Source organism: Haliotis rufescens, unplaced genomic scaffold, assembly GCF_023055435.1.
Source record: "Haliotis rufescens isolate VD_foot unplaced genomic scaffold, xgHalRufe1.0.p SCAF_6, whole genome shotgun sequence".
Lineage (NCBI taxonomy): Eukaryota > Metazoa > Mollusca > Gastropoda > Lepetellida > Haliotidae > Haliotis > Haliotis rufescens.
The window spans coordinates 4607744-4631800 of record NW_025964334.1 but is presented as its reverse complement, the minus strand read 5'-3'; the positions used below and the strand labels follow the sequence as shown (position 1 = coordinate 4631800).

At 40.7% G+C, this 24057-nt stretch overlaps 1 protein-coding gene across 1 annotated transcript; it reads right to left on the bottom strand.

Annotated features, from left to right (window-relative positions):
* Window positions 1-323: 323 nt before the first annotated feature.
* Window positions 324-24057, bottom strand: LOC124120066 (excitatory amino acid transporter 2-like). The gene is made up of 11 exons (XM_048385884.1): window positions 23856-24057; window positions 16503-16577; window positions 14022-14144; window positions 10114-10213; window positions 8105-8147; window positions 7145-7268; window positions 5732-5858; window positions 4879-5112; window positions 4333-4524; window positions 3327-3461; window positions 324-1265 (listed from the first exon to the last, which is right to left on the bottom strand). Exons 1-11 carry the CDS (start codon window positions 24055-24057, stop codon window positions 1145-1147), a joined length of 1476 nt encoding a protein of 491 aa, XP_048241841.1. The 3' UTR covers window positions 324-1144.

Here is a 24057-nt window from a genome sequence, read left to right as displayed (position 1 = left end):
TGTGGGTTCGAATCCCGGTTCGCCCCGATTATGTTTCTAGGTTTGTCAGCACCATACCCGTGCTCGTGGGTTTCACCGAAGTGGTAAACGTCTGAGACCTGCATCACTTCGGGCTTACCTCCCACATTAAGCTGACACGCCGCGATATAACAGGAATACTGTTAAAAGCGGCGTTAAACCCAACTCACTCACTCACTGTTACAATCGTTGTAATACCTCCCGCGAGGTGTTACAATGGTTGTAATACCTCCTACGAGGTGTTACCACAATTTCAAAAACTCCATATCGAGTTACAAAAATAGACAGATGGTTTATAAGTGATGCAGATTTTATTGTGACGCACATTTTAGGTGATTTACATTACCGGATAAATTAGTGCGCAGTGACCCAATTGCAGGTATTTTCTTCACACCTTCGCAAAACAAAGTAGTTTTCCATAATTCCATAAATAAGAAAACACAAAGTATTGTTAATCAACTGTGAAATGTTTTCGGTTCATTGAGGTATGAATCGAAAAACCGATGTGCAAACTTTTGGTAGAATCCGCTACGCGGATACCTCAATGAACAGAAAAAAATACACAGTCAATACTTATAATTAAATTCGACAACGTAAAACATGTTTTATCTAGAATAGTTTAACCAAAAACAGTTGTATATATCAAAACAGACAAAAATGACGAGATTGATAAACTTTCCAGGTGTAGGAATACACACATCAATAGAGCTACGGTGCAGAATTCTGCTACACACTATTTGTATATCAATTTTAAGTGGAACCGGGAAAAAACGTATGTTATAAAATATTCGGGTCGAACATTCGTAAATATTGACAAACCCATTTGTTCCAGGGGTGATTCAGATAAGCAAAACTGGAGATACATATTATATCCACTATTATAATTGTGATTTTGTTTTTTGCACCCTGTGGAATCTATTTTGGCGTATAATAGAGTCTGGTTATTTTCTTGCGTTGATATTTTAAATGTACTGTCCCCCCTGTGTCATAACTGCTACCGACACCACCGTCAATTCTGATCAGATTACATGAAGTTTCCCTGGTAAAGTACATGGACACATGTGTTGTTAAAGTCCTGTGCTCGTAAAGCACTGCTTAACAAACTCGTCACTGCGGATGCCATCAACTACGCCTCAATGCTGTCCTCGTCGCTGTCTTCTTTCGGCAGTACAGATTTGGAGAAGTGGTAGGCGACAACTGCACAGTAGCCCATACTGATTTGGTTCACACCACCACGCATGCGATCTCTGAAATTAGAGTGAGTGAGTTTATTTAATGCCTAATGAGCATTAGTTAGGATATAACACGGCGTGTCAGCCGAAAGCCCGAAGTGATGCAGGCCTTGGACATTACTTTGGTGAACCCACGAACAGGCGTTTGATGCTAAACAATCTCAAAACATAATCAGGGTGAATATCTATGGAATACTGTAAGGGGCGTTCTCACGATCTCACATTCTCGTGTTTTGGGCATATTGAGCTCGTTTCCAAAGGTCGAGATCGCGAGAATGCGAGATCGCGAGAATGTCACTTACAGTATTCCATAAATATGGGATTTACACCCACGGACACATGTTCCTGGCAGGCCCAAGGGACGCAACTCTGAAGTGCGAATTTGTTGAGCGACTTGGCAACCTGTATTCCTGAAATAAGAGGTAATATGTAAATATGGATTGAAATGAAGAGCAAAGTGTTTGAAACAGAATTGAAGAAGTGTGTACATCACCTCGTTGTTGATGACCTTATCAAATGTTTCACCAAGGAATGTTGTAGATGTGTGTTTGACTGTTTAAATAGTTGGCAAATCTGTGTTTGGAGTAGAACATTTATGACACCATATTCGTATAAGTGAGTGGGTGAGTGAGTATGGTTTTACGCCGCTTTTAGCAATATTCCAGCAATATCACGGCGGGGGACACCAGAAATGGGCTTCACAATCTCGCTGGTTCTCACGCACATGGAAACAATGAAACATCTGCTCGATGTCTCCCATCACAGGCATAGGTGTCTTCCTGAAGCGAAGGAAGACCCCTAGAAGGCTGTTCGTTAGGTCTGGGCTCTGTAAGAGGACATGGTTCAAGGATATGCCATCAGACAAGGCACTGGAGTTCAAAACACCACGTATCTGATCCGGTTTTTTGCGGATGGCCCACTCCGAAAAGTGGCAGGTATCGTACTTCGCCACCTTCAAGCAAAGCCGGAGCTATCTCTGCATGTTTGGATTCAAGAAATTTCTCATAAACACTGTCATTTGCTGCTGTTTTGCAGACTTCTTGGATCATTGTTCTCTGTAAAGCCTTTGTCCGTTTGAATTCTTGTCAGTTGTGAATTGTTATTCGGAAGGCAAAGTCTAATCTCAATATTAATTTTGTTGATGGTTCTGTACTGCTGGGGGCGGTCGGGTAGCCTAGTATATGTGCAGTGTGTTGAGAAGGTCAGCAACCCTTCAGAGTCCTTCGCTTTGATTTTGTCGGCTGGCCTGAAAAGTGAAACAGAAGGCTTTCTGTTTGCAGCTCAGGACCAGTCACTTCCCACTCCAAACCGTCAGTGTGTGATTTTGCATCAAAATGTAAATATGACATGTACATTATGTAATGGATTTAATGAGACTGTCCAACTCATTGTCATTGGATGTCCAGCTTTGGCACAAACATAGTATGATGGAGTGGCTCGATCCTTTTATTACCGTCTTCGTCATGCTTGTGGTTCTGAGACAGAGGTCTATCCATAGTATGACCCAGAATATGTTAAAGGGGGCATTGAAAATGATAAATACACAATACTTTGGAAAAGTCCCGAATAAAGCCTCAAACCTATCCATTGAATATCATTGAATTTTCTGTCCCTTTTGACACTAATGTGATTGACAAGACTGAGGAAAAACATTGCAAAAATGCGGACCTCGCTTTCGAAATGTCACGCTTGCATCACAAGTACCAAGTTGTCCAACTCCCAAATGTTCTCGGTGCCTCAGGTTTGGTACCTCCCCATGTATTGACAGACATTGGGAGAGTGCCCAGGTTTGCTACAAGGAATACAGCCCTTCTGACAACCTGTGTCATATAGAAGGCTGCAGTGTTGGGGAGTCTTCACATTCTCCGAAAAGTTCTGGGTGGGTTTGACTGTGCAGCGCTTCCTGGAAGAAGTCCTATTCGCTGTCTGGGATGCGTGGAAAGGAGGCAAGGGCCCTGAGATGATGATGAGCCTAACCAGCCTGACTGTGCCAGGATCACCCAAACCCTCTTTGCTGCATTTATTTCTTTTAATTATTAATTATTAATGAATGAATTTTAATGATTATTTACTTACAGGAACCAGTCCAGAGCAAAGAGGAGGCCAGTTTGCTGTATGGGTACACCAAGGGCGGTCAAGATGATGATGACACACACGATGCTGGAACTGGGAAGGGCGGGAACGGCCAGAGAAAGGGCCGCTGTCAGAATCCTGCAATCCAATTGGTAACGTGTTATATAATCTACAAGGTGGATGACTGGTGGATGGTACCCAACAACTTCAGAATGTACTATTACGAAGACACCAGATGACAACTAAATTATAATTTCTCATCATATATGTCTCTGTATGTGCATCATGCGCTTGTTTGTACTCGACATTGTCATGTGGAGCTTATGGTTCGCAGAATGAATATGCTGAAACGCAAATGTAATATTTACATTACTGAATAAATGTTATTTATACAGAACAAATCTGCACGCGGATGGATGGGTGCATGTTTCTGTATGTGGATGGATGTATGCATGTATCTGTATGTGGGTGGATATATGCATGTATCTGTATGTGGGTTGATGTATGCATGTATCTGTATGTGGATGGATGTATGCATGTATCTGTATGTGGGTTGATGTATGCATGTATCTGTATGAGGATGTATGTATGTATGTATGTATCTCTATGAGGGTGGATGTATGTATGTATCTGTATGTGGTAGGATGTATGAATGTATCTCTATGAGGGTCGAGGTATGTATCTGGATGTCGGTGGATGTATGTATGTATCTGTATGTGTGTTGATGTATGTATGTATCTCTATGAGGGTCGATGTATGTATGAATCTGTATGTGGGTGGATGTATGCATCTGTATGTTTGTGGATGTATGCACGTATTTGTATGTGAATGGATGAATCATGTATCTGTATATGGGTGAATATACGCACGTGTCTACATGTTCATGAATATATGCATGTATCTGCACGCTGGTGGGTGTACTTCACATGTACTTTTGTGCACAGAGACAAACGTGAATGATCTTTTCGTGTGTGTAAATGTCTCCTTGAACAAACTCAATACTTCATACCATATCGTTATTACTTTACTGCCATCTACTTCCATGCCTTCTATCTGACTGATAAAGATGCACGCAGCTGCTATGAACATCGTACTGCCGTCCCTGTTAATTGCGGAAGAGAGGGGGACGACGAACTGTGCCACTCTCTTGTCGACGTGGAGCCTCTCAAGGGCGAGAAGGCCTTCAGGCATAGCTACTGCTCTGTAACAAATATAGAGGAACGCCGGTATCATACTTAGAAACTCCTTGTCAGCAGGTCAGCATGTGGAGGAAACTTAAAAGGAACAGTACTGGATAGTTTCACTCGTTCACGTGACCATTACACATCTTAATCTGCAGGTAGTTATGATTCATATGTACAATTTTCGCGGTATCAAATTATTTACCTCAGTTTTAATATCCATTAAGAAAGATATTCTCAAACTCGGCCGTCATGTTGTACTAACTATATGTCGATGGATTTATTGGTATGCGGTTATATAAATGTAAATAATGTAATAGGTATGCTTTCCGGGGTGTGAGGTAAAGGTAATGGAATAAGCCGGGTTGACCTACGATGAAGCCGATGCAAACGTAACCATCCAGGCTCGACTGTACTCCGCCTGTATCTTGTACGGGTTCCGTCTGGTGACGGCGAACACTCCCAGGGGCAGGATGAGAAACTGGTAGAGGAGCAGGCCGACCACCACAGTGCATGCGAACAGCCCAAGGGATCGGAACGTCTCCAGGATGTTATCCGCCCGCGCTATGGCAACAGCTATCAGACTTAGAACTCCAATCGGCGTGTACCTATTGTAAATACAGGTATATATCGCCACTTAATTCAAGAGTCCATTGGATAACGGCTCGTAACTCGTAAACGGATGATTAAGAGAGTTAAGCCATTTGTATTATTCGTTTTCTATCAGAAACCACACTTGTTGTTAAATGTTTGGATTTGCAAGTGTGCCTTAAGTGATGTTGTGATTTTAACAGATTAGCTTTCCAAAATTTAACTATTCCGAAAATATTTTCCGCAAATCCTATCCTTTTATAATTGCCAATTGAGTAATAATCAGGGCGAGTCTCTGATTCGAACAAACGGTGTTACCCTTCTGGCACGCTGCCAGAAGGCGACGTGAACAACCTCACCACACCATCCCTGCTCACGACTCCCCCCTTCTTCCACCCACCTACCCCTCCCCTCTCCCCCATGCGCCTAGGGCATAGACGAAGTGGGTATTCACATACCATAACATCTATTAACAATTTATTAACAAGTTATGATGAAGGTGATACCTTCTTGATCGCATTTGATAATGATATACATGATCATATATTCTGTTTACAACAGACGTTTACATCAGACGTTTACAGCAGGCGTTTTACAGTAGGCGTTTTACAACACACATTTACAACAAACTCTCACCATATAAGCCAGTTCAAGATCTTAAAGATGATAATGGTAGCTGCTTCAAAGAAGACGAAGAACGGTTTGGCTGCCTTCCCTATGGTGGATATAGCGATGCCGAACATCATACAGCACAGCACCAGTCCTGGAAACGTCAAACATTAACCTTCGGATGTAGCGAACATCAAACAGCACAACACCAGCCCTGGACACGTCAAATATTAACTTTCCGATATAACGAACATCATACAAGACTACAGTAGCCATAGAAACGTCAAAAATTAACCTTCGGATGTAGCGAACATCAAACAGCACAACATCAGCGCTAAATTTAATATTTGAAACCTCAAGCTGCGCATTCGGTTTCAAATTCAATTTAGCGCGGTTAATTTTACAGGTAACCTAGCTCTACATCGAAAACACAGTATGTTTATCTCCTAATCATACAGCACAACAGCAGCTCTAGAAACGTCAAACATTAACCTTAGGATATAACGAACATCAAACAGCACAACAGTAACCCTAGAAACGTAAAAAAATAAGCTTCGGATAGAGCGAACATCATATAGCACAACACAAGCCCTGAACACGTCTAACATGAACCTTCGGATGTAACGAACATCATAGCACAACATTAGCCCCGAAAACGTCAAACATGAAGCTTCGGATGTGACGAAAATCAAGCGCAACACAAGCTCTAAACTTAGGATATAATGAAAGCGGACCCAACACATAGGTGTATAATCGGATCATCGAACTATCATTTGTTATAACACTTTATTTAACGTTCCTCATGTAAGTAACGATTTTCAGATATAACAAACTGAACTAAATCTCTTGCTTGTTATAGCCAGGGTGACAATGATAATCCAAACATGATTCAAACATCATATAAAATCATAACATGTTACGTTTGTTTGCTTGCTTGTTTAACGCCGCACTCAGCACTATTCCAGCTATTTGACGATTGTCTGTAAATTGTCGAGCTTGGACCGGGGAGCTTATTCGTCTACGGCACCGCAATTTGCTGTGAAGAGTTGCGTCCCTTGTGAACGCCAGAAACCTATGATTGTGGGTTCGAATCCCGGTTCGCCCCGATTATGTTTCTAGGTTTGTCAGCACCATACCCGTGCTCGTGGGTTTCACCAAAGTGGTAAACGTCTGAGACCTGCATCACTTCGGGCTTTCCTCTTATATTAAAGTGACACGCCGTGATATAACTGGAATACTGTTAAAAGCGGCGTTAAACCCAACTCACTCACTCATTCAGTGAAGTGATGGATATCTAACACCCGCATCATTTCGGGCTTTCCTCCCACATCTATTTTAACAGATTCCTTGATTGGCTAAGAATATGTTGTATAATTGGAAATATGAAATTATTGCTGAAGAGACCGACATAGATTTCTGTTTCATCACGTGATACCTTACCGAGAGCATTCGGGGAGTTACTGGCGCCAGGGACACGTGTCTTCGTGATGGTCGTGATGTTCTCAAGGATGCCAGACACGTTTCGAATCGTGATTTCTTCTTTTATCGCATACTTTGTTTGAGCCTGAAGAATTGATGGAGTTATCCGATTAACATACAACCATTTACAACTACTTCTGTTTGACACGAGGGAGTGATTAGGATTGAGAGCTGAATATTGAGAGAAGCATCTCTATTTTGCAAATCATATTTTAATCCTTTGTTATGGGAAATACGTACAGATGGGGTTTTGAGAACACTCTGATTTATAGTATATAGGGTTAGTTAATATGCACAAATCATCGCAGGGTCAAATTCATATCTCTTTATTCTTTTCAGTATTTTCCCCGTATAGTAACCATCCTAACTTGAAGCTATTGCGTTCTTTCAATGCTTCAGAATGTTTTGCAGTCATAGTGCTTTACAAAATCATTCATTGTTATTTTATTTTCATTTCATTTTTATCAATATCAATAATTTTCCGTAAAATGTTTCGGCGCCTTACATTACACTACTGGCGGTTACATGACGTTTTTGAGGTGAGGTGAAATTGGGTTTAACGTCGCGTCCAAGATTATTGCCCTTATATAGCGACGTGCATGCACTGTGTGTGTGTGGCTGCTTGTACTAGTCCGGACTAATGCCGAGTTATAGTGCTAGCTCACTGAGATACCATGCCGCAGTTTAACATGAATACTCCACTCAGACACAGTATACTGACTCGGAGCCGGCCAGTCCTTGTTTTAGCCCCTTTATGCCGAGCGCCAGACAGGGTAACAAGTACCATCTTTTAACGTCTTTTGGTATGACGCGGCCGTGAATCGAACCCCGGACCTTCCGCTCTCCGGGCGGACGCTCTACCACTAGACAAAGGAGGCGGTCTGACGTTTTTTCTATCATAAGAGATCGTAAAATATATACCTGTTGAAAGCAGGCTGTGATGAGATTGCTTGGTGCGATGTTCCTGAAATGTTTGTATAAATAAAATAAATGTAAGAAAATCTTTCTTGTCAGTTGATCAGATGTCTCACATTTTCCTGTTAGCATGTGGTATGTTCAACGCAATAACATGACGTCTCACGCTTTTTGCAGTCGTAACGTTAAAAAAACGTCACACTTGTGATATTTCTTACCAAGCGGAACTCTCTTTACACTTTTCGATTGAGAAATATATTCCATTAGACGTTATAAAAACACACATATGCTCGATGTCATAATAATTATATCATAACTGTTTTCATACATATTTCGTGCTTGTGTATAAAACGGTAAGGTAAAATATTCCAAATCTGTATTCTAAGATATTGCCTGAAAAAGGTGAATTTAAAGATTGTCTCAAACATCAATGTGCGAATGCACTGATCAAGGGGTTACAGTAATGAATGCTTCAGGGTCATTTTCTATTGGAAACAGTTAATAATCTCACCCACGCGTCATTTAATATCACTTTATATTAATTACGTTAACAGACTAGTGGTAATATAATTGACATCAAAGGACACTGTGGGTAAAATAGGATTAATCATTTAACTAAAGCTTTCATCTATGACATAAGCTGATAACAGACAGCCATCTGTGTTTTAACCCAAGGACATAAGTATAGAAATGAACTAACCGGTGTTTATACCAACAAGAGTCTTCAGAAGATGACCCCACACATTCGAAAGAACAAATCATCTGACTGCAGCTTTAAGTTTAACTTGAAGAGGATTTCTATCTAATCTGTCTGTGCGTATACAAGTTGTTATTAAACTATCAAAACAATACTATAGAATTAGGTTTCGGAACTTTATATTTCTATGTCTGGTACACTCCACTGTGAACAGAGTCAAAATCAAACTAATGACCAACTGAAAGAGAAAAAATATACAATAATAATCCCTTAATAGCAAAAGGCACCAGTTGACAACCTGATCTTTGTGTGTGCAAAATGTCATGAAAGAATAACTATTACTTTTAGAGATATGGTCCGGACAAACACACCACTATGAACAGAGTCAAAGTCAACCTTGTTGCCATGGAAAACATGAAAAATGCACAAAAGGTACCACTTTAGCCCTTGATTTATACACATACCATGAATCCTCTCTGCAGCAGGGGGCACGGTTGGCGTAGTCGTCAAAGGCGCAGCAATTCGCTGCACATAGTTGCTTCCCTTGGGCACGCCAGGAACCCGTGATCGTTGGTACGAATCCCGGCTCGAACCGATATTTCTAGGTTTGTCAGCACCACACCCGAGCTCGTGGGTTTTATCAAAGTGGTAGGCGTCTGAGACCTGCATCACTTCGGACTTTCATCCTACATCAAGCTGACACGCCGTGATAAAGCAGGAATACTGTTAAAAGCGACGTTAAATCCACCTCACTCACTCATTCACTGAAGTGGTGGACATCTAAGACCCGCATCATTTCGGGCTTTCCTCCTACATCTATTTAATGTAACTCTTATACTATTGAAAGCGTCGTTAAACCTAACTAACTCACTCACTCCATCTACAGTAAACTACGGTTATAACGAACTCAAAGGGACTACTAATTTTAGTTCGTTATAACCGTAATTCGTTATAAGCATATATACAGCATAACTACAGCATATAGTCGGGACTTAAAAGTTAGTTCGTTATATCCGTTAGTTCGTTATAACCGTGTTCGTTATAACCGTAGTTTACTGTACATATGTAATATAGGAGCAGCCACATCGATTGTGACCAGCTTGATTATAATTATGTATTCCGATGAATTCAGATAAATATTCATTTTTCTAACATAGTTTTATACACGTATATAAAACATGAGCTTTGTTAAGACGACAAACCTTTAGTAACATTCAGTGTGACAAGAAATATATATGATATCAACGAACATGCTAAATCTGTCTTATAACTGGGTTCAATTGAGGTTTAAGGTAAGATGTCACAATTTGACCAATACTCTCGCATGATCAGGTCGGCTAAGATGTCTTGTTTTGAGATGATGTTTTCGGGGTCCGTCTGTGCGACAGCATCCCCCTTCAAATCGCTCATCCCAACGCCTGCAGCAGAGAGTCAACAAGTGAGTGAGTGACTGAATGAGTGAGTGAGTGAGTTACTAGTATAAACGGGCGTGTAAGATTGATCTGGGATAAAAGTCCTCAGTGATTCAGTTTGTTGAAACCCACGAGTACGGGTATTGCGCTGATGAACCAAGATCACAATTTAGGTTTGATACCATGACCACAGGTATCTCGCACGCCTGTGGAACTCTGCAGGCAAATTGTCGCGCCTTAGACGACAGGTCCACCCGTCACCCTGCAGCGGAGAGGATCGATACCCATGGTGATTATTAATGGGCATGTTACGGGTGGAACGCGGGTGTAAGGCGCCGCAATTCGCCTTGCAGAGATGAGTCTCTTAGACTAGCCAGGATACACTGGTCGAGGAATCGCGTCCCAGAATGACCCTGATTATGACCCGTGGTTGGTGTACGACATACCCGAGTTCCTGAGTTTACCACAATGGTAAACATCGAAGATCTGCATCTATTAGCTTCCCAATAATGTTGTCAGGCCGTGATATTACTGTTCAATGCGGCGTTAAAATCAGCACACTCAGCACATAACTGCTTAAGTTGTGACAAAACGCTGGTCCTAAATTATTCTCCTCTAACGTACATGTACGTTTAAAATATGTAATTACATCTTCGGTCTTTTGTAGGCAATTTCTATATTTCCTTTCCTGAGCCCTTTCTTATTTTGGTGATACAATATCAAATACAATCCTAAATATATCTAAATACAATACGTAAAATTAGGTCGTTATTACAGACAGTAGTATAGGTAATGATGGTTCTGCCGCAACTCCACTGGAGCCAGATTTATATACCTATACCACCACTACAGGGGGAATTTTTATGCCAAAATGACTATGCGATTCAACGATAGTCATGAAATCAAGAAGGCGTCTTTTTCTTGTTTGGCACCCCCGATTTCGGCACCCCTACAATATATATTTTTTTCCCACTAGAGCAATAGGATGTGTCCAAAGCATACAACTGTGCCCAACGAATTTCCAATTGAACATTTGTGCCCAACTACAGTATAGAACAAAAATGGAAGAAGCGAAATATACAACTATGGAGGGCATGGGAATACGCGCAGAAATGTCTATATTCCAACATATACTAGTGGAGAATGCATACAAAGACAATTTGCTACCAGATATATCCAAGGTAGACTATTTGGAAGGAAATCTGGGTAGAACACATCTAGAGTGAGTGAGTGAGTATGGTTTTACGCCGCTTTTAGCAATATTCCAGCAATATCACGGCGGGGGACACCAGAAATGGGCTTCACACATTGTACCAATGTCGGGAATCGAACCCGGGTCTTCGGCGTGACGAGCGAACGCTTTAACCACTAGGCTACCCGACCGCCCCTGAACACATCCTTTGGATGGCCTGCCAACATTTGTAGACGATATGTATGTATTTGGCTATCTAGAAGAAAACGATATAGTATCTCTACGGGGATCTGTGTCTTGGACATGATGGACGTCCTCTTTGATGCAAGATTTGTGAGTCAGTTTATCACTTCATCAAGGACTGCCCGGACTCTGACTGGTAATAAGGGTGAGGAATTACAGGTTCTTGTTAATGAATTTTTAAACTCTGCAGTCTTGGACAGTGCATGCAGTTCTACAGTTGCGGGTGAAGCTTGGATGAACTGCTATATAGACACACTTGAGGATGACAAAGTGAGACAAGTAAATAGAACCAAAAGTGACTCTATCTTCAAGTTTAGGGGAGAAAGACTCCTCAAATCTATTGCAAAAGTAACTTTCCCATGTGAGATAGCAGGTATCAACTATACCTTAAGGAAACAGAAAAACATAAAATTTGGTTGTTCTGTAAAATGTCCGGGTTTCCGACCATTTCTACTGGCCTATAGGGACAACTCGGAGACATCTATTTTGCATACAAATATACCTTTGGGTTCTTTGTTGGAAAATCTTTCCATCCATTTTTTCTTCGCTTTGTATTCTGTTTGTTTTTGTATTCGTTGTATTGTGTCTCGTATTTTGCTCCCAGAGCCTCCTATATAGGAAATTGTATTTGCAATAGTAGCATGCACGCGACATCCGTATACTTTCTGCGTTGCTATTTGTATTTCTTATAGTATACGTTTTGCAGATCCACTTTCTCCAGTTATACAAGACACAGATCCCCGTAGAGATACTATATCGTTTTCTTCTAGATAGCCAAATACATACATGTCGTCTACAAATGTTGGCAGGCCATCCAAAGGTTCTAGATGTGTTCTACCCAGATTTCCTTCCAAATAGTCTACCTTGGATATATCTGGTAGCAAGTTGTCTTCGTATGCATTCTCCACTAGTATATGTTGGAATATAGACATTTCTGCGCGTATTCCCATGCTCTCCATAGTTGTATATTTCGCTTCTTCCATATTTGTTCTATACTGTAGTTGGGCACAAATGTTCAATTGGAAATTCGTTTGGCACAGTTGTATGCTTTGGACACATCCTATTGCTCTAGTGGAAAATATTGTAGGGGTGCCGAAATCGGGGGTGCCAAACAAGAAAAAGACGCCTTCTTCAGCTAGAGTCAATTTAGTTTAATCTCATGACTATCGTTGAATCGCATAATCATTTTGGCATAAAGAATTCCTCCTGTAGTGGTGGTATAGGTATATAAATCCAGCTCCAGTGGAGTTGCGGCAGAACCATCATTACCTATACTACTCAGACACTCAGCGCTTTTGGCGACGATCACAAGTAGTCGAGACTTTACCATATCCGATTATGTGTGCACATGCATAGCGTCCTTCGTCACTAATGTTAATAAAGATGGAGACAGGTAAGGTGAAATGGGGTTTAACGTCGAGTCCAAGGTTATTGCACTTATGCATGCACGTGTGTGTGTGTGTGTGTGTGTGTGTGTGTGTGTGTGTGTGTGTGTGTGTGTGTGTGTGTGTGTTTGTGTGTGTGTGTGTGTGTTTGTGGCTGCTTGTACTAGTCCGGACTGAAGTCGATTTATAGTGCTAGCCCACTGAGATACCATGCCGCAGTTTAACATGAATACCCCACTCAGACACAGTATACTGACTCCGAGCCGACCAGTCCTTGTTTTAGCCCCTTAATGCCGAGCGACAGACAGGGTATCAACAAGTACCATCTTCTAACGTCGTTTTGGCATGACGCGGCCGGGGATCGACCCCCGTACCTTCCGCTCTCCGGGCGGACGCTCTACCACCAGACCACGGAGGCGGTCTAGATGGGACAGTGTTCACCTGTATAGTTTGTGTTGGGTGATAAGTGCTCTTCTGGGGTAACTTTGGCAAGAGTAATTCTACTTCTGAAGCATAATTCATGTATTCCGCTTTTTGTTTTCATTCAAAGCCGAGGATGGATGATATTTATGTGTTATTTAGTGTCGTCCACGCGCAGTCTACGAGAAAAGGGAGATCGCCTGTCCACCCTTTCAGATAGTCTAAGACCCAGTCGAAGATCGTCATTCACAAAAGCAGTAACGACGATGACCACGTTGTTGTAACACTTGATTTCGTTAAAATCGATTATTCTGTATCAGTAGTTGATGTTTGCTTTTTAAGAAGAATGTGAATAAGCACACTAAAACTGACACACATACTATCTATGTTTAAGAGTCCGACCATTGGATATTCTTGAGCAGGGATATTTTTTTTAGACAAGTATTATTCCCAAAAAATCATTTGTTTCCAGGTTTTATCCTAAAAACTCAATTTTTACGCGGCGACTGATAGTATCCCTATCCCCCACCCCCCGAATATAGAATGATGGATCCATCACCCTTGTCAAACTTACCTGGTTTTATAGCGAAGGCAAGCGCTATAGAGAGGAGGCATGGGAAGGTGTTTGTGACCATGATGTAGGTTAAGGCTGCAATACTGACGCGTCCGTTACATTTGGGGTCAACCGAGGCCGTGCCTGCAGCAGCAAACACAGACATCATCAAAGTGCATACATGAATACCATTAACGTCAGCAAAGTAAGAAGTTTGTCATATCATCCCATGTGAACAGTTGGGTTTCTTCAGCATAAAATGATTTAAACGTACATCAGTGTGGTCTTACATTTGATTCATTTTCGTGGAAAATAACATCAGAATAATATGATACAGAGTACGGGCGTAAAGTATTGCTTGCAGGAGAGCCTGTTCCAGTGTTCCTTAATATATAATTAAAATACTGCTACACACGATGGCCAAATCGAAAAGGCCGTGGCTTCGACGGCAGCACACGCGTCATCGCTTCTGGTAAAACCTCCACGAAGCAGGTGTCGGAATCGCTTAATCGTTCTCATGATTAGGGGAATAATTGTTTTCCATTTACGCAGTTTTTCTCAGTCTCCAGCGGATTTCTCAAAATCAGATGCAGTTATATGTTTTTATCTTTCTTATGTCTCCCAAGAAATAATATTCTACAAACAATTGCAAGTGGCTTAAACTCACTTTATACAAAGCAACCATTTCGATTTACCCTCGAATTCGGAGCTGCCTGGCCTGGTTTCAGAGATTTTTTTACGCACATCATTTTATAGAATGACAAGACATTACAAGAGGCAAAAACAATTATTTCATCTTAATGGTTGTCATAACTATGAACATAAACACAAACGTCTTCTGTAATCATTCACGCGTTCGTTAATGCAGCTAGAAGACCGCCTCCGTGGTCTAGTGGTAGAGCGTCCGCCAGGAGAGCGGAAGGTCCGGGGTTCGATACCCGACCGCATCATACCAAAAGACGTTAAAAGATGGTTTTTGTTGTTACCCTGTCTGGCGCTCGGCATCAAGGGGCTAAAACAAGGACAGGTCGGCTTGAAGTCAGTATACTGTGTCTGGGTGGGGTATTCATGTTAAACTGCGGCATGGTATCTCAGTGAGCTAGCACTATAAATCGGCATCTGTCCGGACTAGTACAAGCAGCCACACACACACACACACACACACACACACACACACACACACACACACACACACACACACACACACACACACACACACACACACACACACACACACACACACACACACACACACACACACACACACACACACACACACACACACACACACACACACACACACACACACGTATAGCACGTCGTTATATAAGGGCAATAATCTTGGACTCGACGTTAAACCCCATTTCACCTCACCTAATGCAGCTAGACGCAGTTACGTCACTTGCCAGTGTGATCTATTGTGTTTCTCATACTCGACTGGGGGCGGTCGGGTAGCCTAGTGGTTTAAGCGTTCGCTCGTCACGCATAAGACCCGTGTTCGATTCCCGACATGGGCACAATGTGTGAAGCCCATTTGTGGTGTCCCCCGCCGTGATATTGCTGGAATATTGCTAAAAACGGCGCAAAACAATACTCACTCACTCATACTGGACTGTAGACCTTTGCATCACGTGGTGCAGAAGTCATCACTTGACACACTAACAAAACAGTTTGATCTATCTGTGAAGCCATACACCTTAACACCGACCTTCCTTATGTTGGAGCTGAAGATATTACCTGTTGATAATAACTTTATGTATGTTTACATATGAGTGAGTGAGTGAGTTTGATTTTACGCCGCTTTTAGCAATATTCCAGCAATATCACGGCGGGGGACACCAGAAATGGGCTTCACACATTGTACCCATGTCGGGATTCGAACCCGGGTCTTTGGCGTGACGAGCGAACGCTTAAACCACTAGGCTACCCGACCGCCCCGTTTTCATATGAAATCACGAAACACAAATGTCTTTCCGAATACAATTATTTCAAATTGTTAAGCGTCTTCAAATAACTTTTCAGTTTGTCTATTAATTGTGCTAAAATGAAAACGTTTAATATAATCGTATTATTATAAGCAGACTTTTAATAATATGCTTACAGATTGGCAGATCCTAAATTAAAGGTGGAAAAAGAAATTTGTTTTCTTTTGTTATGCTGCTGACTGAAACGTTACATATTCAACGCATACAAAAATGTCCATACCGCTTCAAAATGTAAGACTGAGAAGATCGATTTCCTGAACACTAAACACATGGCAATAGATCCAAATGATTTCTTGAAAAACACCAAAACATCTGAGATGTTGTTGGTACGAAAATGCGTCCGCGTACGAATCAGGCGTTTTCACGAAACATCCGCAAATCAAGCTAAAAAGGTTTGGTGTTACATCCAAATGATAAAAAAATCTGAGATGTCGTTGCTAAATTTCACCAGGAGTTTTCACAAAATATCCGTAAACCAAGCTGTGAAGAAAGTTTGGCTTCACAAGGCTGCCTTTACCTGTGATGACGCTGCATATGATGAGGGGCAAGATCATCATCTGTAGCATCCGCATGTACATTTCACCAGGGAGGCCTGAAACACAAAAGTGAGTGAATGAGTGACGTGTGTTTTACGCCGCTGTAAGCAATATACCACACAGCAAAAGAAGTGAATTTTCAGATATTTTGTTATGTGTTTCACACTTAATAGGTGGCGGTCGGATAGCCTAGTGGTTAAAGCGTTCGCTCCTCACGCCGAAGACCCGGGTTCGATTCCCGACATGGGTACAATGTGTGAAGCCCATTTCTGGTGTCCCCCGCCGTGATATTGCTGGAATATTGCTAAAAGCGGCGTAAAACCATACTCACTCACTCACTCACTCACACTTAATTGAACCAAATGCACCCCCCTTTTGACATTTTTTTGGAAGGTTTCCGGAAGAATTCCGGAATGTATCCGGTTCGGATTCACAGTGGGAAGGTATCCGGATTGGCTCTGAACATTGTACTCTTGTGGGGAGTCGAACCCGACGTGAGGAGCTCGAGAGAACGCTTTAACCCCTTGAAACACAGGGATGCATCTACACCAATATGCACAGATTATAGGGTTGTAGCCATATATAACACAATATTGCCTTTACCTTCAGGAAGACCAGAGAACGCAATGTTGGAATATAAAGTGTGAGGCTTGTTTGGATAACGAATAACTATCTCCCAGTTAGTTTCCTTTGGTATCAGCTATATCAGCACTCGTCGATTCCAGTAGCACCCTACAAGGCAAACCTCTGAAAAGCGCCAATTGCTCGTATATCGGGTATCAAAAACCATCATAAAGAATGAGAATATATTATTAGTTAATGTCATCATCACAATTGAGACCCGCATGACGTAATTTTGTGTAGACACCCTTTCTCCGCATTAATATTGGTTATTTGATATGTTCTATTTACCCCAAAGCATTGTTCTTTTGTAATTCATAATCACAACAGGATCTCTTCATCAATATAAATATTATAATCAATATTATTTGTGACTTTTATTTACGCCACTAATCAATAACAGAAAGCCATACCTCAAACTTGAAGCATATAACCATCAATGATAAAAGCTCGAAGATTGCTCTACGATTGGTCAGCTTTTCGCTGTGGTACCTTCCTGATATATTGAGAATCCCACCCGAGTGTCTTTTGATATCAAATATATCAACACGAGTTGATAAAAGTGGAGAAACTCCGAGGCTTGCCGAGGATCCTTTCCACTTTTGTCAACGAATGTTGTGATGTATTTGATATCAAAAGACACGAGGGTGAGATTTCGTTTATCATCCAACATCATTCTTCCAACTTTTTCAGTTTGTAGACAGTAATAAGCAGTGTCTTAAGTGTAAAAAGTACTGCTACAATGTAGATATCGCATGATCTCACCCAAGCGATATCTCCCGTGGAAGCCAGTTTTGGATGACAAATGATATTACGATACACACAAGGGTTAATTATCTGCTTATCAAATTATGTCCTTCTTGAATTACTCGATGTTTAATTCGTAAGTAAAACGTGCGCAAACCAATGTTGAGAGTGAACCGTCCTATTCATAATACAGTCCCATATGATTTGAAGTCATGTTTGGGTATAAAACACAACACAAGGAGCATTTTCTTTATAAACTGTTGGGAACGTTATATAATAGTTTATTGTGCTGTAAGGCATTGCATCGAAACACGGATCTTGGGCTAATGCAAAGGAGTCATTGTATTGGGTACAATCTTGGCAACAAGAATTCAAACCATCAAACTTCTTCACTGTTTATGAAAAATGATGATGAACGTTTTTCCACGAACTCGAACGTGACAGCCATATTGGATTTAAAACTTGCCACCATTTCTCATCCGCTATTGGTCATGTATCAAAATATAACTGTTGTTGATGTAGTGACACATAGACATGATACATATCAATTGAAAGCTCCTTTTATGCTCTTTCTATTGATATATAAAAGCTTTTTATATCTCAACAAAAAAGAAAATTATAGCTTACACACTATGACAGTCGATACTGAATTACACAAATCATATTAATAATGAAACATTATACATATCATGACAACTACCTCAGATCTGGACAGTTTTCATTTTTTTGCCGAAATGATAATCAGTACCTTAGTCTGGTTGTAGAATTGCATATACTATTTGATTGGTAAAGGTGAGTCTGACTGATGAGTACCCTCACTCTTCCGGTCTGCGGTCATTTTGTTGAAGTATTCTGAGAAAGCCAGTACAACCTGCACAACATTGCTAGTATGAGACATCTTCACAGAAGCAACTCATCACTGATTAATTCAGGTTCTGTGTTTACATTACAACAGTACGTCCACATGGAACACACACACAACACACACCTGATGTGGTCACCAACCAAACTATATAATAATTCTCGCATATATGGTTTTAAGTTCATCACTCTGTCAACAGGTTGGATTCACTGTACACGTGCACAAGGAGACAGCCACCCATCTTGGAGACTTAGTTAAGACTCTTGGGGTTCATCTCGAGCCGGGAATTACCATGGAGTCACACATCAACTGCGATTTGCAGGTACAACCTGCGCACCATTGCTAGTATGAGACATCTTCACAGAAGCAACTCATCTCCTTTACTAATCATCAAGACCTGACTAGTAGTTGAAAATATAGGGGATTGAGTTTTGCCTTGCGCCTTGCGGTCACTGAAGCGGAAACAATTGAAATCACTGAACCAGAAACAATAGAAATCCGTGTAGGAGTTCGAGAATCACTGAAGCGGTAAAAGAAGCAATTACTGAATGGCATTCAGTGATGACATGAGATACACTTCAGTGATAAAATCATTGACACAGTTACAGTACACTTCACCAGTAGCAATAATAGATGACTAGGTCAGTGGAACAGGACACTTGACAGTTCGCTGGGCACAAGGTATTGGTTACTGACTATGATCTTAGGTCATTTTGAGTGCAGTTAAAGAAAAACTCTACCACACACTGTTTATGACTGAGACATCAAATCCAGCTGGCTTGATAAACCTCACCCAATATTGGTTACTGACTATGAACTTGGAACAATTTTTTTGTGTGTCTACATAACTCTTTTCACATACTGTTATGACTGGGACACAGAATCCAACTGGGTTGATAAAACTCTCAGTGCTCACTGAAGTCACTAGTTCATACTTGATGAAAAAACCATGAAGGAAGGAAAGGAGAATTTTTTTCTTTTCTTTTCTGTTTTAATTTTGAAATGAAAAAAATATTAAAAAAACATAATGCTTTATGCATTTGTTTCTCCTTTCCTTCCTTTAAATAAAAACCCAACAACAATAACTGTTACATCTAAAAAAATTATTAATGATAATTAGTTAACTTTATTTTTATTATACCATGGATGTGGCCTTGTGTGGACTGTTTCATCATGTGTGTGGACTGTGCCAGGGAGGGAGTTTGTCTCAAGGTAGAAGGGAGGGTGGCCTGTGATACCTCAGGTGGAGTGTGTACATCTTCACAGAAACGACATGAAACACACACACACGTTGTAACACAGACACACAGACGTTGTAACACAGACACAATCACGTTGTAACACACACACGTTGTAACACACACACACACGTTGTAACACACACACACACACACGATATAACACACACAAACACACACACACAAAACAAACACACACACATCCACATTATTACAGAGAAGTAATACAGCTGCCTACCTTGATAGTAGAAGACTGGAACAATGAGACACACAGAAAACACCACGACGACGGCAGCCTGTCACGTTGCACATTCGTGTGACTAATACATGAATATATATTGGGTGTCTTTACCAAATACGATAGAGCTGTAGGTGTATGTTAAATATCTCAAGTTGAATGATAACAAAATCAAGTTACCCACAATAGGATCAAGACAACTACCCCTGAAGATTCTATCTGGCTGTTCTATCAAATTTGTAAACGGTGATGTCAAAGTCTCTGCTGCAGCGTGAAACTTTTCTTTCCTTCCAAATTGTCACTAGGAATATGTCAACTATCTCTGCAAATCATGTTTCTTTCCACCAAGATTTCAAAGTGATTTCAAAGAACGCCGTACGACTCTTGTTCAAAAGTTGCTTGATCAAACTTAAATCGGTCGCCAGCAAAGCTTTCACAACCGTTTAACGGTAAAAATGCGGAGGACATTTCAAAATTTGTTGCATCAAAGAAAATAATCATGTCAGATCAGTTCCCTTTTTTAACTTGTTGCAAATGTTCCGTTTTTTTCAGGTGAACAATTGACTTGACATTCTATTCTTTACAAACATTTGATTTTTCAACTTTGTACACCACTATCCCACGTGACACACTTTATGCCTTGATTCAATGGTCTTTTGTTACAAAAATGATGACCACTGATACAGTTACGTACCCATATTCAGAGGTTAAGGTAAATTTTTCAAAATTGAAAGCAAATGCTATCTGAAGATTACTGAGGAAACAATATGTGAAATGCTGGACTTGATAAAATTAATGTAAAATTTGGGGATAAGGTATTTTGGCAAGAAGGCGGAATCCCCATGGGCACCAATTGTGTTCACATTCTTGTGGATCTGTTTTTGTATGCATATGAATCGGAAATGTCTACACGGAATGGCAAAGTCAAAACATGTTAATTTGGCCAAGAAGTTTAACTTAAGCTTCAGGTACATTGATGATCTGATATCGTTCAATAACCATCAAATAGCCAATTCCCTTCCACTTATTAACCTATCTGAACTAGAAATATAGGAGGCCAGTGTGTCCGCCTCATTTGTTTCAGATTTAGATTTATGCATAACGATTCAGATTCTCCACAAGACTGTATGACAAAGGGATGACTTCAACTTTCCAATAGTCAACTTCCCCTTCATGTCGAACAATATTCCAGCAGCTCCAGTCTTCTGTGTTTACGTTTTACAACTTTTGAGATACAATCGGGCATGCTCTTCCTACCAAGATGTCAAAGGGCGACTCTTGCTCAGAATTTGTTTGATCAAAGTTACAACATTCAAGTCCCCAGTGAAGCTTTCAAAACGTAATGGGAGACATGTGAAGGACATTTCCAAATTTGACGTAAAGTGACAAAAATGATGTCCGATGCTGTTTCCTATTTCGACTTGTACCATGTGTTCTTATGCTTTTTTTTAGGTGAACAATTGACTTGCCTTCACATGTGTTTGTGACGGGTGCCACCGTTGGGGCTGGATATGCTCACCTTTCACGAACACCTGGTATCATTACTATTTGATAGTGATTCATAAACACATGTTCATGATATACTGGGGATCCTACAATCGACAGAGATTTCCATTGAATATGGAAAGGGTTTTGTCATTTTTATTTATTGATTGTGCATGTGTCTGTGGCTTATGCCACAGGTGCGGCAGGATATGCTCACCTTATCGCGAACATCTGGCATGATGAATATTTATAAGTGATTCATGAACACATGCTCATGGTATAGTCGGAATCGTACAGTCGCTTTTGGCCAAGATTTCTTATAAATATGGTATTGCTTATATTTTTCTTCACTTTTACACCAGCAGCAAAATCCTGGGCAATCAGACAGCCAAGTTTCTCATACAAACACTCGTATGTCAAAATTACTACAATTCATATTTTTTTAAATCTCTGAATTACTACATTGCAGAAAATTCAAAACTCAGTTACTCATATTGTCTCCCAAACTCGTCAAACAGGGGCTGTGCCGATTTGATATTGACACTCATTTCTGTATCGTCCAGCAGAACAGAACACTCAACAAATTATTATTTTTATCATTAATTTGATTACTATTGTAAACATTTGGATGTGCATTAATTAGTTTCTAGCTGCTCCAGGGAATTAATGCATGTTAAACACTAAATGTTGAGTAGAGCGTGATATTCACTGGAGCGGCGCTATCGTGTTATTCGGTAAACAAATCCATTGTATGTTTAAATATGTATTAGTCAAACGAACGTGTGCGACACGACAGGCTGGGGTCGCTGTGGACATAAATGTGTGTCTCCGTGTTCCCCTCTTCCTGGCTGATTTCTTAGGTATTTGTGGTACACAGTGACTGGTTCTTGATGTGTGAACGATTATTAACATTGTAACAAAATACGCTTTTTGAGATGGAAATAAAATCAACAAAACTATTGCATTCGCCTGCTGTCCACGAGAGATTATCCGCTCTGAGGTCCGCGCGTAGTATATATATATATACTTCAGTCAGGATCTTGAGTATCTACCCCAAGGCTTTGTTAAATCGCTTACGATGGTCTGGCTACGTGTAGATAGGTATACCCTGTCGTCGTGTTCGCGAAGCAATTTTGAATAATTCTTCAGTCCAGCGTAGGTTGTGTTCTTTACTAAAGGTTCTTCTCAAATAACTTACACGTACAATATCACCCACCTTATACTCAAATTTATGGAAAGGCTTCTTGCTTTTTACATGTATCAGCATGGATCTAACGTACAAGTGCTTCCACACTTTGAGTTCATTTGTCTTGGTCACATCAGCAGGGGCCCAATGTCCGAGGCTTCTATGTTGACTATGATTATAGTTATACACTAAATCTTGTAACACATCAATATATTTTTCAGAGTTGTTGTGTGTCATATATCTAGACATGAGCGTTCTCAACGTCCTAATGACTCTCTCGGCATAATTAGCCTTTATATCTTCGTTTTGAGTCACAATCAGCTTTATGTTTTGATTAGACACATACATTCTAAACTCTCCAGAAAATTCCTTGCCCTTGTCAACGCGAATTTTTATCGGAAAACGACCTTCTTTGAAGATTGTTCTCAACCCCTTGGTGACCGTCATAGTCTTTTTATTCAGTAATGGGACAACCCACAAATACCTAGAGAGGATATCAATAACGATTAGTAAATATCGTATTTCATCATTTTTCTTAGCATAACGACTCACATCTGCCAAGTCAATATCCCACATTTCATCTCGGCTGTTCACCCGAACTCTCAAACGTGGAAACCTATATTTCACCGGCTTATGCAGCGAATAAGCATCTTTGTCATTCAAAAATTGTCTTATTTTCTTGACTTTATACTTGCTGTTATACAATTTTATACATCTCCGGGGATGAGAAATTCCACTGGACTGGTGTCTGTGATGGCAGAGAGGGGACGCACATCCACATAATAATGCTGTAAGATGCTGGTCTGATAAGGCGATAATTCAAACAGGTCTAAACTAGATGGTAGCGCTTCTATAAAATTGTTTCTCGGTGAGCACTGACATGTCGTTAAGGTTTAGTGAACACGTCTCGTTCTCCAACGGTGGGTGTGTCTTTAAACTGAAGAATGGAAGAGGTACCTTTACTGTTGTGACCTGTCCGACGGACTTTCTTTGTTGTGATGATTTTATCTCCAGCTTGCCTCTTTATATGCTTGCTCCGCTTCTGAGAGGCTTCTGCTCGTTTCACAACATCTTCATTCTGTGACGTCACTTCTATTTTAGGCTCTGCTTTACTACAGGGAGTATCCAGCTGCTTTTGCAAGGAGAGAATGGGAATCAT